Source organism: Leguminivora glycinivorella, chromosome 3, assembly GCF_023078275.1.
Source record: "Leguminivora glycinivorella isolate SPB_JAAS2020 chromosome 3, LegGlyc_1.1, whole genome shotgun sequence".
In the NCBI taxonomy this organism is placed as follows: domain Eukaryota; kingdom Metazoa; phylum Arthropoda; class Insecta; order Lepidoptera; family Tortricidae; genus Leguminivora; species Leguminivora glycinivorella.
The window spans coordinates 15,169,136-15,186,686 of NC_062973.1; the positions used below are offsets into that span (position 1 = coordinate 15,169,136).

At 34.0% G+C, this 17,551-nt stretch overlaps 1 protein-coding gene across 1 annotated transcript in view; it reads right to left on the bottom strand.

Moving 5' to 3' along the window:
- The window catches only part of LOC125224691 (synaptic vesicle glycoprotein 2C-like), a 29,528-nt gene extending 21,695 nt beyond the window's left edge, over window positions 1–7,833 (bottom strand). Inside the window, exon 1 of the mRNA XM_048128123.1 lies at window positions 7,649–7,833. Coding sequence (XP_047984080.1) covers window positions 7,649–7,652 — 4 coding nt within the window. The 5' untranslated portion in view covers window positions 7,653–7,833. The remainder of the gene's footprint in view (window positions 1–7,648) is intronic.
- Window positions 7,834–17,551: the final 9,718 nt, after the last annotated feature.

The following is a 17,551-nucleotide window of genomic DNA, read 5'->3' on the forward strand; positions in this document are numbered from 1 at the left end:
GTATGTGCGCGTATTTAAGTATGTAGATGTAAACGAAATTGCAAATAGGTACCTTTAATTTCAGATCAATAAATTGATAGCATGTATGGCATGACCGATAGGGTACCTACGCCACAAATCAGTTTCTTTAATGACCATACTACTAACATACATTCCAGTCATATAAGACATGTAAATAGGCAGACGACAAAAAACTTGCATCAAATTTTCGGTCATAAATAATTGTTTTTTTTTCTCTCGGTTTTCGCAGTAATTATTACAATAGTTATTTGTTATACAAAGGGGCAAAGTTGTATTTTAACGCCGAGTGTGGAATTGAAAAACGAGCAAGTGAAAGGATTCTATAGTTGAAACACGAGCGAAGCGAGTGGTTCGAGAATAGAATCCTGAAATTGCGAGATTTTTAACACACGAGAAGTAAAATACATTTGCACCCGAGTGTAACACAAAACTTTTGCCCTCACTATAGCGAGGAAACTACAACGCAAAAAATGCGTTTATCACTGCTTCCAGTAGTTCCACAGGTGGTAAATCATCTTTATTACTAGATTCATCTATTTTTATCAATTTTAAAGCAGTTAATTTGACTTTATTCAAGGTCAAATTACTTTACCCACTAGTGGATAAAATGCGTTTTTACCCGCTGGTGTTAAAGGACAAAACACGTGTTTCCGAGCTAGTGAGGGGAAAAATATATTGTACTCGTATTGTATACGATCATAATGTCATTTAATTGTTCATATTAACCCATATATGTGCCTAACACATAATTTTTTCCCCTATTTTTTGAAGTGACAACCTTATTCTTTTACTTATTTTAATGAGTAGTAGCGTGTTTTCAGCAGTGGGTCGAAAACGACCCTATGGGCATATATGGATTAAATTACATCTCAAATGACAACTGATGTATACGGCCATGCCATCATTCCCGCCGGTCAACCACCGCAAACACTGATGACAATAAAATTAATCATCCTAATGGACGGTTGAAATTATCTGCTCTTTTCAGTCCGATTTTTTTAGCTACACGATGTTATCCTGTAGGCATTTACTGGTATCATTAATATATATCTGTCAGCGAAATAATCAAGATGGTTCTGATGGTCCATGTCCATTGTCCATTGTCCACACATATAGACCTTATAGTGCGATTATAAAAGATTTCGAATTAAATAAAATAGACCTAGGTAATTTCCACACAAAAGCACCATGCCATGTTTAATTAAGTATTTTACATCAAATACGAAATAATAGTGTCCTTATTTATTTTAAATTATTTCATGTAAGTACAAGCAAGTTATTTGTTCTACAAGATAAAAATATTTAATACATAGGTAAGAACTTAATATATATTATGTTTCATACAATGAAACGCTGCAGGTGCTCCTTTTTAGGGTTCCGTACCAAAAAGGTACAACAGGAACCCTTATGGTGCGACTCTGTCCGTCTGTCTGTCCGTCTGTCACATTCCTAAATATCTCGAGAACTACTAATGCTATCAACTTGAAATTTGGAATAGTTATGAACATTGTAAACCTCTACAAATAGAAAGTATAATTTTTTTTAAATATATTAATTTTAATTGTAGAAAATGGCCAAAATGAAAGGGGGGCAAACTGTAAATTTCAAGTTACTAGGTCAAGTGGGGTATCGTTGGAAAGAGCTCAAATTGAACGTAAATAAGCTATTTTTTATAATTTTTTTGTTGTGGAAAAAAAAAGAATTTTGAAGGAAAATGTAAAAAAAAATACCGTTCCCCCCCTTATCTCCGAAGTTTACCAACGAAAAATTATGAAAATTTTAGTAAACATTGGTTTTATGCTAAATATTACAGGAAAAATATAATCGTGTTTGTATTTTGAATACTTTTTTTTAATTCACAAAAAACTTTTCAGATTTTTACTTTCAATTTACCCACCCTTGCGGATGTATATCGTACTTCAAATTAATACGAGATGTTACGTAAACCATCTTCTGTCCAATAAAGTAAAAACTGTTTAAATCGGTTAACATTATAAAGAATTATCCCTGAAAAACCAGGTCGCGCAAATTAGTTAGCAAATTGACCGGAAGATGGCGCTATACACAATAATACTCATTAGTGCCTATACTTTTGTCTTCTAGTCAAGTCATTAGAGTTATATGAAAATATGAGATTATTTTTACTAGGTAGTTTGAAAGAAAGTTTGTACGGAACCCTCGGTGGGCGAGTCCGACTCGCACTTGGCTGGTTTTTTTTATTATTATTTTGTATTATAATTGTGTCGCTTAATTTCAAACTTGGTTAAATCCATTCTGCTTTAAGGTTGATCATACAAAAAATATAATATTGATCTGAAAGATAATCCTTATAGCAGAATGGATTTATCCAAGTATGAAGTTAAGCGACACAATTATAATACAAAAAAAAATCCAGTCTTTATTATTTACATATCTTTACCGATATAAATGATACAATGACAGGGCATATGATCCTCGATTAGCTGGGTCTCGTGACCAAGTAGGGCTTACGGTCGGGTAGGGATACACACGCAATTCAATGTACAAATTAATTTGTCTCCTTGAAATAATTGACGCTTCTCAGAGCTTTAAGGCAATTACGAGGATCATGACTCAAGCCGTAATTGATACCGATTCTGCTAACCAAAGCGAGACACACATGGGGTATATCAGAAATGAAAACGAAGAACCACCGCGAAAGTCCCGAAACCGCCTTTCCTTTCTGGGTACGTAGCCGAATGGCACAAACGCTCATGAAACGAAACGCTCGTAAATATCTATCTCTATCGCTCTTGCGTATTGGCGCGACAGAGCCGACTACCTTTCGCGGCGTTTCGTTTTCGTTTCGCGTCGCAGAAATCCCATTCGGCTACGGCACCTGATGTGTTCCTGATCATTATCAACAGGGCTCCTTTGTTTTATTTTCAATTAGAGATTAAAATAATACAAAATTGGTATGGTATTCGTTTTTTGCTCCAAACTTATATCTATGTGTACTGTAAATATTTAACCTATCTTATTATCTCTCTCTGATGAAGAATTCGAATAATAAGACGTATTGGCCTGTCGAAGAAGATGGCCCTAAAAATGTGTTAATTTATTTTTTCGGATTTTTTGTCCTTAATTCCAGCTTATACAGACTTTTCTGCCAAATGTAATAGAAGCAATATTGGAGACATGTTTTATATATCTACCCATGTGAAGTGCGCCTAACTAAAACGTTAACTCCTGATTATATTTGGTTTAACGGCTCTGATGAAAGACAAGATTTCCTATGTACAATTAACTGCGTTGTTTTTAACTATACTCATAATTATACTAGACTGCTAACAAGAGTTTTGCATATGAATGTGGATAACGACATATATCATTGACAATTGGCAACGACACTTTTGGTCTTTGTAAGTAAACTTGATTGATGCGGAAATAATACGCGGGTTGTTCATGGCAATGAATTTCTTATTAGATTTTTAACTTAAAACGCATTGTTCAAGTGTTGGTGGCAAATTATTTTTAACATAAAACGCATTGTTCAAGGGGCCACAAATTACCACTGAGCCAGACGATATAGGCCTGTTAGTCTCTAAACTGCATTTTGTATTTTCTTTGATAACAGAATAATGTTTGATAAATCAACATGTGTCCATTTTCACCAAATATGGCTATTATAATGAATATTACAAGAAAAATGTGTCATCAGTTATTAAACGTATATTATTACCTAACAAGTAGATACTTAATATCTAGATAATTGTTATCAATTTCGTAACAAGTAGGTAACACTTATGGCCAAACAAAACGATTTACCTGGTTGTAATTTAGGCTTCCTATTTATCCAAAATAATTTTATTATACCTACACATAATATATTAGTTTTTTAATAAGTAATTAACTATTAAAAGAAGCGCCGCTTATGCAGCAGGTTTTCATTAAGTAGGTACTACTTTTAATTGCTTTATTTAACTCCCATTTTAAAAAAAATCAAAACACAAATCAAAATATTTATTAAAATAATTTGATTTGTTCCCATATTTCCCATTTTTTTTACTCAAAATTTTACCATTAATAAAATAAATATGTTAATTTTAAAATCTAGATAATATATTTATTTATTTATTTATTTATTTAAACTTTATTGCACAAATTTACAAAAAAAAGAGTACAAATGGCGGACTTAACGCCTTGAGGCATTCTCTACCAGTCAACCATTGGGCTAAACAGAAAGCTTAGTTTGGTGCAGGATTTTAAAAATTAAATAAGAAAACACAAGTCAGTATTCATACTTATCGCAATAAACCTACTTATATACATATAATAAATACATATTCCGAATAAAATAATATACTGTAGGTATTATATATAAAATCCAGTATTTGTTGTATTTGCATAGAAATACTTCTATGTCAATATATATTTCGAGAATCATAAAAACAAGTCTAACGATTTAGAGGAACACTAGGCAGTTTTTGGGGGCGAAAAATTGACTTAAATTTGGTTTTGCGAAACCGCGCTATTTTGAGTTTTTTTATTTTTCATACGGACTCCTACCAAAGCTCGGTTTCCGAGATATTACTTTCTCAATATGAGATTTAGACCTGTCTGATGTGTAGCAGTACTTAATAGTTTTGAAAGTTGCGGTAAGAACACACTTCCTGCTACAGCAAAGTACTTAACTACATATTATTATGGGTAGTAGTTATTATCAAGTAGGTTACAAATTAATTATTCATTCTATTTAGAAAATGCTACAATAAAAATAAATAAATTAGGTACAGCTACATAATAAAATTTACATATTGAAACAAAAGTTTTAAAAAAAGGTACGATACGAGTCAGGCCGTTTGTGCGTGGACTGGTGGCATCTGGTGATGAATGATTATAACTATCCAATGCTTTTTCCTGGCCATTAACACTTTCGCTACCAAGAACCCGACTGTCGGGCACACCGCTCGTAGAAGCGTAGCCGATTACATGGGTTTCCCCGTATGTAGCGAAAATGTCGTAGCGCCGCGTAGAGCCCGGTTTCGAAAGTGTTAAGCAAATCCATACCAAACTTCACCAAAAACGATTTAATCGTGAAAGTATCCGATAACAACGAGTGCATTTGGGTGAATTAACTTTTTCTTGCCTGTTATTGCCATGGTTACGGTCCCCTGAGTCACACTGGTTTTATGCAAAATTATGCTGCTTAAACTATGAAAACATGCATTTTTCTAGTGTTAACAAGCCTTTTCCTTAATTTGCCACCTACAAACATGGACATGGACTACATGCATGCTTGCATAATTTCAGTAGCATAATTTTGCCTAATACCAGCGTGATTCAGGGGACCGTGACCATGGCAAGAAAAAGTTGATTCACCCATTTATGACTAATATTAACATAGGCGGACTTTCATGTCATGCTGATTTTGTAAATAAAAATAATTATGGTACTGAAAATGTGATTTATAAAAACACAAGACCGAAAATGTCAAAACCTTCTAAGTAGTTCATTTTGGATGACACATGAAGACAATGCTATCACTTCTCAAAGCTGCATTGTTCGTTAGCAAAAAATTGAGCTAATGCCATCTTTCAAATCGAAACAGGTGTCAATTATTTTGAGTGAACATGTAGATTAACAGTAAAATTTTTGTTAATGTGCCGAACAGGAGATGTCGCGTTGACCGACAAGCGCGAAATCGTAGTATAAAGTATATCCATTGAACTGGCTTGAGTCACCGTGTAAACTTCATTCTAATTTAAAAGTAAATCCTGTACAATATGAACATTTAATAAACGATTTTATGTCTTTTACATAATGTTTAAAGTTGAGAGACAAAATGGTTGACACGAGGATAAGATTTTCCGGCTACAATTAACCTTGCCAGACATGATGAACTATCACTGAAGAAAAGTATTAATCGGAAAATATTTACAATTATAATTGATTTGGACTTTTTAATGCATGTCTGCAAGAATCGGGTGAATGATTCTAAATGTAGCTTAGTAGGTCTTGGTCATATTAGACAATAGTCAAGGAAATGGACATTGATCCGAAAATCACTTTACAATGAAACATTATGAATAAAAATATTTTAAACAGGAAAAAATATCGATTTTTTAATGCCCCAAATTCGAAACATATTTGCTGGTTTTTAACTACAATCCGCAGATTGTTTCAATTAGCTGCTATACCTATTTCAAATGTTTCAAAATATAATTTAGAAAGTATTTTTGAATAAGGGACAATTTTTTTTAGATTTTTAACTAATAACATGCATTTAAATGTATTTGCATGTATTTATGTATGTACATATATTGATAATACATGTAGTATTTAGATAGTGACAAACTCTTTTGAATTTCGGATATATTTTCCGCACTAATTTTAAGTTTCTGTTTGACCCAATGGTTGACTGGTAGAGCATGCCTTTAGGCATTAAGTTCGCCATTTATATTTTATCTTGCACAATAAAGGTCAAATAAATAATAACTAAAAATAAGACTGGTGGAATCATAAACTTTTGAGAGGTAATGTGTTTTTCATTTAAATGGGATTCAATCTATCGAGTCTACCTGACCTATTTGTAAAATTTTGTATTTTTTTCATTATTTGTGATTCATAAGGCAATTTTATTTTGTGCTCATGGTCTGTTTTAATTCGAATAAACGTCAAAACCGCCATCTGTCATATCATATCGGTTTTGACGTTTATATTAGAATAGACATTAACCCCTCGTATGCGGCCTGTCAATTTTGATCATTGAAGTAGCAACCCTTAAAACAATAGATTAATTTACCACGCACAGATCCGTGTCTAAAGCATACGAGGGGTTAATCACGCTAAATTAGCCGAACGCTCTTGTCAGTCGCTTTTCTGTATTATATGTAAAAATCGCTAATTAAAGTAGTGTTTTCTTTATTATTTTGAGTGTCCATTTTCAATATTTAAGTACCATACGAGTTTGCACCTATTTATAGCTAAGCTATACATACCTATAGCTAAGTTTATAAATATTAAACGCATACTTAATTTACATTTTACGTACACTAATACATATCAATCGAAGTATCTGTATCTCAGCAATTCCCGTCAACTTTGTACAAAAATTAAGGGAAAAGTTAAATTTGTTTTTATTAATTCCTATTTTGTTACCAAGATTTTGTTGATGAATTGAGATTTTATTAAGTTTTATTTCGTCATTAAGGTTCTCTAGTACCTATATTTTCTTAATTATAACAATTATCCTGTATATATCTTACGAAAGTCGAATTATATTACTAAATGTTGATAACAAAATAGGATCAATTAAAATTTGCTGACGTGGCATTGTACAAAGTTGACGGGAATTGCTGATCTATTTATAAACATGAGTTTACATTGAACTACCCTCATCTTGCTTAATTAGTTTAGCATATCTGTGACCTTACACAATGACACGCATTAGCATTATTTTAATCAAAATATAATACGGTTAAATATGTTTTCATAAAGAGGGTAGTATGCTAACTTCAACGTTAAATACGTAATTTTGGAGGTACCTACAGTTAAAGAACTGCGTAAAATAATTAGTAAAAATTTATGAATGTGATTACATTCGTGTTACCTTTTTGCTACTAAAATAAGGGTAACTTTAAAATAATTTCACAAATAAATAGCTTACCCATTTTGATTCACACGTTACACTTCACTTTTTAAAGTCCGATATGAGATCACGTAATCGAGATATGTCGGCACTACCGTTGTGTCATCGTCACCCTTGCTACTTAAGGATGCGCGTACGCCGGTACCTCGAGAGCCTGCCTCAAGGGTGCGCGTGCAGTCTCCGCAGACTGTCTTATGCGAATGCGTCCCAGGCTGCCGCGTTCGTCCAAGATTCCTTCCACACGTGATAACGATAAGGCCCGATCGCTCATCTCGCTTATCTCGACGGTGACCATCGATCAGCGCTGAGACTTCTAGGCCGACACCGTATTTTTGTAGCGTTGCGTAACGGTGACGTCACATGCGCTCCCGACCATCCTTTGACAGAACTTGGTCATGACCGTGGCAAAGGTACTCGTGGCTGCAGCCACCATTGTGAACATTCGATTTGAGAACCCTTTAGCAATTCGTGTTTTGAACAAGAATGGTGCTATGTAGGTAGGTTAACACCTACAGTACCAATCCAGAACCACTCATCAGGTAATCTAAAGTTAACACTTTACAGTACCAATCCAGATCAATAAAATTCAACCCTAAGTTATAGGTAGTACCAATACATAACAGTATTTATGTCGTGACTTTTTGATTGATGTAAGGTATTTAACTTTTGTAGTACATACCTACATCAGGAAAAAAGTCAGGACATCAATTCTGTTATGTATTGGTACCTATAACTTAGGGTTGAATTTTATTGATATTGGTTTGCTGTTGGAGGAGTATTAGGCCTGATTTAGACGGCTCGTTAACTCGCATGCTATTTTAGTTACATTGCGGGATGTTGAGGTTCCATACGATTCAACACAGCCATCAAATACCGCAATGTAATAAAACTCGCATACGAGTTCTCGTACCGTCTAAAAGGGCCCTTAAGTAGGACCATTTCGCAACAATGTCGCGCAGACTATGATAAATATATATATTTTTTTACTTTATTGAAATTATAGGGCATATGTGCAAAAATGTTTGTACCTGAACTGGCCTTTAACCGTGAACACCGTGGTGTAGTCATTTCGTATTGTCTAATAATCGCATTCGAAGTAAATTAGAATAATCGAATTCGCATTCATTACTTAGAATAAAACATTGTGAAAATTATTTAAGACGAACATTCTTCGCTGTGTAAGCTACGACGATATCATCCCCACTGACGTTGAGGGCTCGTTACATCTGTCGGCTGCTCGAGATTGTTATTTTCCAGCGATCCCAGGGGCCCTTGCCTAATGAACTGCTCATAAAATACTGCGCTAAGCTTTCTTCCAATTGGATTGAAAAATGCTACCCATCTACTCAATTTAAGTAGGTTATTTGAAAACGTTTGCATTATTGAGCATTTTCAACTTAAAACTTTTTATAGTGTAAATACTATTTACACTATAGTCTGTCAAATAATGAAAGTCAAGTAAAGTTTATCATTAGATATAGGCAATTAAAATTTTCTATGATATTTTTTCTATGATAACTCATCGCAACAATTTTTTTTCATTTGTAGTTTCTTTCAGCTGAAGATAAAGAGGCGGCTTTACTTACTTGAAGAAGATATGGCAACTTTCTTTTCTACAATAAAATATTTTCGATATTTTTTCAATTGTTTTGTGGATATCTCGAAACGCTTCAATTTCAATACTATCAAAAAAACAATTATTATACATATACGTATATGTATGTTTATTTATATATGAAATATGTGTATATATATTTTAATCTGACCATATATAGGTATATTTATACTAATTATATATAAGTATGTATATTGCGATTGCAATCTTGACCTGTATTTTCATATTTAATTTTAAAATCGTGCACCAAACTAACTGTTTCTGTTTAGCCCGATGGTTGACTGGTAGAGAATGCCTCAAGGCGTTAATTCCGCCAGTGTATTTTTTTTGTACATTTGTGCAATAAAGTTTAAATAAATAAATAAAAGAGCTGGCTTACTTCAATAATGAAAAACCCACTTCAACATTTCAGTACTAGTCCAAAGTGTTGTCAAAATGCTCTGACTAATTCTGATATGAATGTTTATGTACAGCTAAAGTTTTCCAAACGACGCTGTTAATGTTATCAATATCATTATCTTTGACCACTTACTAGTTTGAGTGGAACAGGCAATTTGTTCCTGAAAAGTTACCGCCAGTTTGATACTATGGGCATTTTCAGAATTTAATTGACTATAATATTTAAAAAAAATAAGTCACTGTCAGTTTTGTGACGATAATTTTAAGCATTCAATTTCAATAAAAATATTGTTTTTGTGTTACATTCAGAAAGTGAAAAAAGTAAATTTTTAGACAGATTTTATGCTTAATTGTCGTCACAAAACTGACAGCGAGTTAATCTTTGTTAATAACTTTTTCTAATTAGGTGGACCCAAATTATGAAAAATTTCGTATCTCACGCTGTTCCTCAAAGTTAAAACGCAGTAAGTCTATAAGCATTCCATACATACTACAATTTTCTTTTCATTGACAGACGAAGATACATACATACATACAATCACGCCTGTTTCCCATATAGGGGTAGGCAGAGCACATGAAACTGCTAAAGTTACAGTGCCACTCTTGGCAAATAAGGGGTTGAAAGAAAACGAAACTGTGACATTGCAGTGACAGGTTGCCAGCCTCTCGCCTACGCCACAATTTACCCCTGCATATCCCACAGTCGCCTTCTACGACACCCACGGGAAGAAAGGGGGTGGAATTCTTAACCCGTCACCACACGGGTTAGACGAAGATACAAGTTTTTTAAAAAGACGAAGATACAAGTTTTTTTAAAAAGTAGTGACGATATGCATCTCTCTTGTATTCGCGGGTGCGGATTTGTGTAATGTATACCTATGTTAGGTAGGTTACAAAGCCTACGGAGAAGTTGTTGTCAGTGAATTTTGGTATTAACTTGAACTTTGTTACGAGTATAAGATGGTAAATGTACCCTTACGAGAGTAATTTATGGCCAGATTTAAAACCGCTGTGCTTGAGTAAGATCTCATGTTTTAGCGAAGTAGGGGAGACCTTATCTTCTTAACTAAGTACACGGAATTGCTATCTTACATGTAGAATAACTACTTACCTATTAATTTCATTAATATCGTAAGTAGTGAAATATCAGATTACAGCTGTGGATTATATGTGGTTCTTAATCATATATCTATAAGAAGTAAAAAAATATTACAGGTAAATTAAACTAAATAAATCTAAAATTATTCTAAAATTATACTTAAAATAAAAATTAAACTAAATAAATCTAAAATTAAACTAAAATAAATCTAAAAACGGCCCCTGTGGCATAGTATAGTACCGAAGACGCTTACCTATTAATAGTTATTTGTTTTACAAGGGGGCAAAGTTGTTGTTTAACTAGGGTTGCAAATAGAAAAAAGGGGGCAAAGTTGTTGTTTAACTAGGGTTGCAAATGGAAAAAAAACCAAATTTTTTTTTTTCAGAATTATGAAAAAAAAAACATGAAAAACCCCCGTGTGGTGACGGGTTAAGAATTTCACCACCCCCTTTCTTCCCGTGGGTGTCGTAGAAGTCGACTGAGGGATAGGCGAGAGGCTGGCAACCTGTCACTGCAATGGCACAATTTTGATATCTATCAACCCCTTTTTGCCAAGAGTGGCACTGAAACTTTAGTAGTTCATGTGCTCTGCCTACCCCTTTATGGGATACAGGCGTGATCATATGTATGTATATGTAAAACATGAAAAAAAAAAACCGACCATCACTGTTTTTTTTTCTAAATATGTTTTTCTTTCAGATGAACAAAAAATTCGACAATAACGGTTTTTCATGAGTTGTAACGTTTCAATAACAATAACGTACATTTTAATTCGACTAACATTCAGTACACAAACGTTTATTGGGGAATCCCCGATGCGGCGTGGAGCGTGGAGAGGCGGTGGTGTTGTCAACAGTAAAGATTTGGCGGCAAGCCCCACTATTAGCAAATTAAGGGGTAGAAAAAAACCAAAATTTCGAATCTTCAGTGATATTTATGTTGCTTGCCCATCACTTGCTCAGTACCACCTCTTGTCAAAGGTCTTATTAAGAAGAAGTAAGAACCCAATGAGCCTGATTACTAAATGGTTTAGTTACATGGATCACTGGTACTGGTGACCACCATCTGGCTCCATCATCAGACCCTGAGTACCACCTCTTGTCAAAGGTCTTATTGAGACGATCCCAATGAGCCTAAAGACGATGTGGTTTAGTCATATGGATCATTGGTACTGGTAACCACCATCTGGGTCCATCATCAGACCCTGAGTACCACCTCTTGTCGAAGGTCTTGTTGAGACGATTTCAATGAGCCTACATACGAAGTGGTTTAGTTCCATGGTTCATTGGTACTGGTGACCACCATCTGGCCCCATCATCAGACCCTGAGTACCACCTCTTGTTAAAGGTCTTATTGAGATGAACCCAATAAGGCTAAACACAAAGTGGTTTAGTCATATGGTTCATTGGTACTGGTGACAACCATCTGTTTCCATCATCAGACCCTGAGTACCACCTCTTGTCAAAGGTCTTGTTGAGACGATTCCAATGAGCCTAAACACGAAGTGGTTTAGTTCCATGGTTCATCGGTACTGGTGACCACCATCTGGCTCCATTATCAGACCCTGAGTACCACCTCTTGTCAAAGGTCTTATTGAGACGATCCCATTGAGCTTAAATACGAAGTGGTTTAGTCATATCGATACCTCTGGGTTCAATTGGCGTAAAGGACATTTTGGCGAAAATGAGTTATATATACAGTTTTGTTCAGAATTTCAAGCGCTATCGATCTGTGTAGTTAAAATTTCGATATCTCTTAAAAAGTTGCCTTTACGACCAAGATTTTCTACTATGGACTTGCAAAAATAGCTTTTCTGAAGGGGCGTAAATATCAAGTCATTAATTATAAATTATTATTTGTGTCGTAAAGGAAATCTACAAATAAAAATATAGTCGTAAGTCACCTTGTTATATATTGTTGCCCTTTAAGCCCTTGCTTTCTAAGGATCACTTTTTATAGTAGTGTGATAAAGTTGGGCGTAAAGGACAAGTTTTTTTGTTCTTCGTCCTTTACGACCAGCACTAAAAATATTTTATCCGCAACTGTAATCGATATCTTTGGGTTCAATTGTCGTAAAGGACATGTAATGCAGGTTTCCAAGAGAAAGATAAACCCACTTTTTTGTTTTTTTGACCTATATTTGTGACGTGTATAAGAAAAATATGCAGATTACGAGTATCTTTAACCTAGTGTAGCAACCGTAGTGATAAACTAAACGATTTAGAAGATAGGTGGTTGTAAAGGACACGTCAAAATGTTATAACGTCCTTTACACCCATGATTTGATAGGGTCGTAAGTGACGGTCTTAGATGATTTTTATACAAAGTCGGGGCGTAATTGTAATCGAAATGGTACAAATGTTGTTCTAAGTTTACAATTAAAAACTGGAAAAATGTATCAAAACGTACTTAATATGGCATAGAATAGCTCTACATCAGTTTAATGCAGTGTATTATATTTATCTAAGCTATCTTAGCAACAAAAAAGAACAAGACTAATATTTTATATCCAGTTTTGTAATAAAGAAACAATATTTGCTTAAAAACTATCTACTTATAATACTTTGGCAACAAATTCAAAGTTATTTTTTTAGTATTCGCCGCTGTCTGAATAGTCAGTAGGTTACGCATTCAGTCTTTAATTCTAGCAGGGAAACGCTTTCGTAGTATTAATACTGCGGCGAGATGTAGGTAATTAAAAAAACATTATGGTAATCAGGGTACGTACCCAAATGCACAAACGCTCACGATAATATCTATTTCGTAGCTATATATCTTTATCGCTCTTGCGTATTGCACCAGACTGCATTTTTGTCGACGTCTGGTGACAATTGCCATTCAGCTACGCCGGCAGTAAACTTTAACAGTAGACTATACTAACATTTAGTGCGACAATAACAGGTGCGTTTCGCTAGCGAATAAGCGTTAGGGTTTGGTGACTTGGCTATGTACCCAGGTACTTAAAGCATTGACTATAATATTTCTAGGATCGAATTCATAATTAAGATTATTCTTATTTAACAGGTTTAAGACTAAATAACAATTTTCTGTTTTAAAATTATCAAAAATATGAATCAACATAGTTGGTAGTCTTGACTACAGTTTGTATACGCGTCCTAACTTGCGTTTATAAATAAGTACTTAATTCTTAGTTATTCTTAAAACTTCTTTCTACTTTAGACTTAAAATTACTGTCGTATTAATATAGTCTACTATTCACAGTTGCTGATTAAAGTTTACGTGATTACAATTAGTGTTTTACTTAAAACTACGAAAGCGTTTCCCTGCTAGAATTAAATACTGAATGCGTAACTTATTGAGACAGCCGAGCGGCGAGTACTAAAATAATAACTTTCCTAAATATTAGATAGTTTTTAAGCAAATGTTGTTTTTTTTTTGCAAAACTGGATATAAAATAGTCTTGTTCTTTGTCTCTGCTAAATATTTAGATAAATATACACTGTAATACTAATGTGGCTATTCTATGCCATATTAACTACGTTTTGATACATTTTTCAAGTTTCTCAATTGTAAACTAAGCTAAAAACAGTTGCCATTTGTACCATTCCGGTTACATTTACGCCCCGAATTTGTATAAAAATCATCTAAGACCGTCATTTACGACCCTATCAACTCTAATTGTTCAAAAAAATCGTGGGTGTAAAGGACGTCCATAGCATTTTGACGTGTCCTTTACAACCATCTAACTTCTAAACCGTTTAGTTTATCACTACGGTTGCTACACTAGGTGAAGGATACTAAAAATCTACATATTTTTCTATATACGTCACAAATATAGGTCAAAAAACAAAAAAGATATAAACATTTTTCTAAAAAAAAAGTAGTTTTTTGCTTCTCCTGAAAACCTGCATTTTGTCCTTTACGCCAATTGAACCCAAAGGTATCGATATGGTTCATTGGTACTGGTGACCACCATCTGGCTCCATCATCAGACCCTAAGTACCACCTCTTGTCAAAGGTCTCGTTGAGACGAACCCAATGAGCCCAAACACGAAGTGGTTTAGTCATATGGTTCATTGGTACTAGTGACCACCATCTGGCTCCATCATCCGACCCTGAGTACCACCTCTTGTCAAAGGTCTTGTTGAGACGAACCCAACGAGCCTAAACACGAAGTCGTTTACTTACATGGTTCACTGGTACTGGTGACCACCTTCTGGCTCCATCATCAGATCCCGAGTACCATCTTGATGTGTCTTATCATCTTGACCGTATTGTAATTTTCACATATTTATAATCATAACGTTGTAATACTTTAACATTCAAACATAACAAAATATTACAAAAGCAAATATTTACGGATCTAGGATCAAATTCGTTGGTCGCTGTTTACACACACACAATGCGAGGATAGCCCGTGTATTTATAAACAAGGCGTCCGACCCACACAACGATAAATATTCTCGACGTTCGCGATGAAAACTCGGAGAGCGAAGCGACATACGTCTTACCTCCTCGAGCTCCGGCGCGGCACTGAAATCGCAGGCGTCCGTCGCCGGTAAAATAGCGACAGGAAGGCTAGTTTTCAAAAAATTGGCAAAAAATCCTGATAAAATATTATAACGACAAATGAATAACAGCAATTTAAGCACATTGTGCAGATTATTTATATACTAAAATAACTTCGATAACATGTAGATTTTCGGAGAAATGATCACTTGTTTCGATGTATTTTCAAGACAAAATTGAGTTCGTTTTACTTTCAATTTCTCAATTTCAAAGGATTAAATGATAAATATTGTTTAATGGGCCTAAAGTACAAGATATTAGGAATTTAAATTTACCGCATTTATGAGAGTGAGCTTATCAAATTGTACATAATAAGAGCTCCGAAATCTGTGCTTCACGCGGTTTTTCCTAAACGAGCTTTAGAAAAAAAATCATTACTAATTGAAAAAGCTTTTACTTCCATATGTTTTTTAATGAACCGACAGTTAATTAGATGTTCTAACTGAAACAAGTACTTTTACTGTCTTTTAGTATGAGTAAAGTGTACAATTTTGCCGATAAATATTGTACATTTTACAATATATCGCCTTTTTTTTTGTCATAGCGCTCTTAAGCAACGACAATGATAAGGGCAAAATAGTCAATCATATTAGTGCCTGGCATTTAACAATATTAAAATAAAATAAAAGGTTTATCATGTTTATATTTCTTGAAATGCTAAAAATTATCACATGGTAACTTCTCCATGTATAAATGTGCTTGAAAGATATGATTCTTAGTGTACTTATGCAGATTGAGAAGGTTGTTAAAATTGTCTGTATAACAGAAGTCATAAAATATATTCTGATACATTTAATAGACTTCCTTGCTCCTTTATTACATCTAACAAGAAGGTACATAAATGAACATTATTTTTCCGGTAAACCATAAATCGGTTTAAGACGAGTTTTTGTTTAGTGTTTAAATTAAAATATAATTTATTAAATAAAGGTTTGGTCTGATACCAAACCTAATCTGATAAATAATTTCTGTTTCTTAGTTCATAACATGACTGAACTGAATACATATGAATTCATAATGCTTATTTATTGGCATATTATTATAATGTATATACATATTTTTACATAGGTACCTATAGATATGTCTAGATCATAATAGATCTTAAATTAATAAGAAATCAAATTTGCATATTTTCATGGATAGATCAGAGGACTCACAATATTAGACACCTTTGAAGAAAATAATAATAATTGAAGATTAAAATCTTAAATTGCGCTAGGTCGCGTGAGTCTTTCTCTGTTGTGTTACTATTCGATCAGCAGGATCTGGTATAAACCAACATGGGTGTGCAACTGTGCATACGCCGAATAATTTTCTCATTTTCTTCGACCCCCAATAGTCGTATACAGATAGTCGGACCGACGTCACGCGGACGAAATGTCATAAGCGTCAAGACACGATATCACAGCCACAACGTAACCTACCTTGTCTGGAGGTAACGCTGTATTTTGTACGTCTTATTATTCTCTTATATTATTCGTTACTATGTATACTTAGGGGAGTCTATTATCTTGATATCGCTCTTGAGCCTGGCCTGGCCTTTCGTTTAGCAGACAGGGTACATTCTAACAAAAAAAAAAAGATACATTTTACCTCTATACTTTTCTTAAACTTCTACAAATTATTGAATTTAATGTAAAGTTGACAAACTGAATAGAATCTCGAGTCAGTCATGTTCTATTCTTATATCTTCAAATGAAGTGACTCATATAATTTCGATCGAACTTCACTTCAAGAAGTTCGTTTGATCATAAATTATATTTCGTCACTTAATTTTTCAGATATAAATTTTTATTAACCATGTAGATGTTTAGAGATTATAAGTTTTGGTTCCATAAATACAAAGTTTGGGCTGTCTTTTTCGGGGTACCTGGTCTAGTTTAGAAGATTTCTTCTAAGTCTTCTAACTAATGCGTGAACCCTGGGGCGTCACGTTATTTATTTATTTTTAATTCTAATAACTGGCGCTGTATTAAATACTTATGTTACTTATACATTGTACTGATACTAGATCTACAGTATAATATAAGTTAAAAAACAATAGAGAGCAGCCCTCAAAACACATGTTTATTTAGTTAAGTCCGGAGTAAAACAACACACTAAGACTACGAGTCTATAGGACTCGTGTGTAATTATCATTTTAATTTAAAGGACAAGTATTTTAACCATACTGTTAAACTGACATATTATTCGTTTTTATTAGGCCTGCAACTTTTGCAGAATACTTAGGCCGCTGAATCGTACAAAGTATCCTTGGTATGGATTCTTTTGTTAAAGT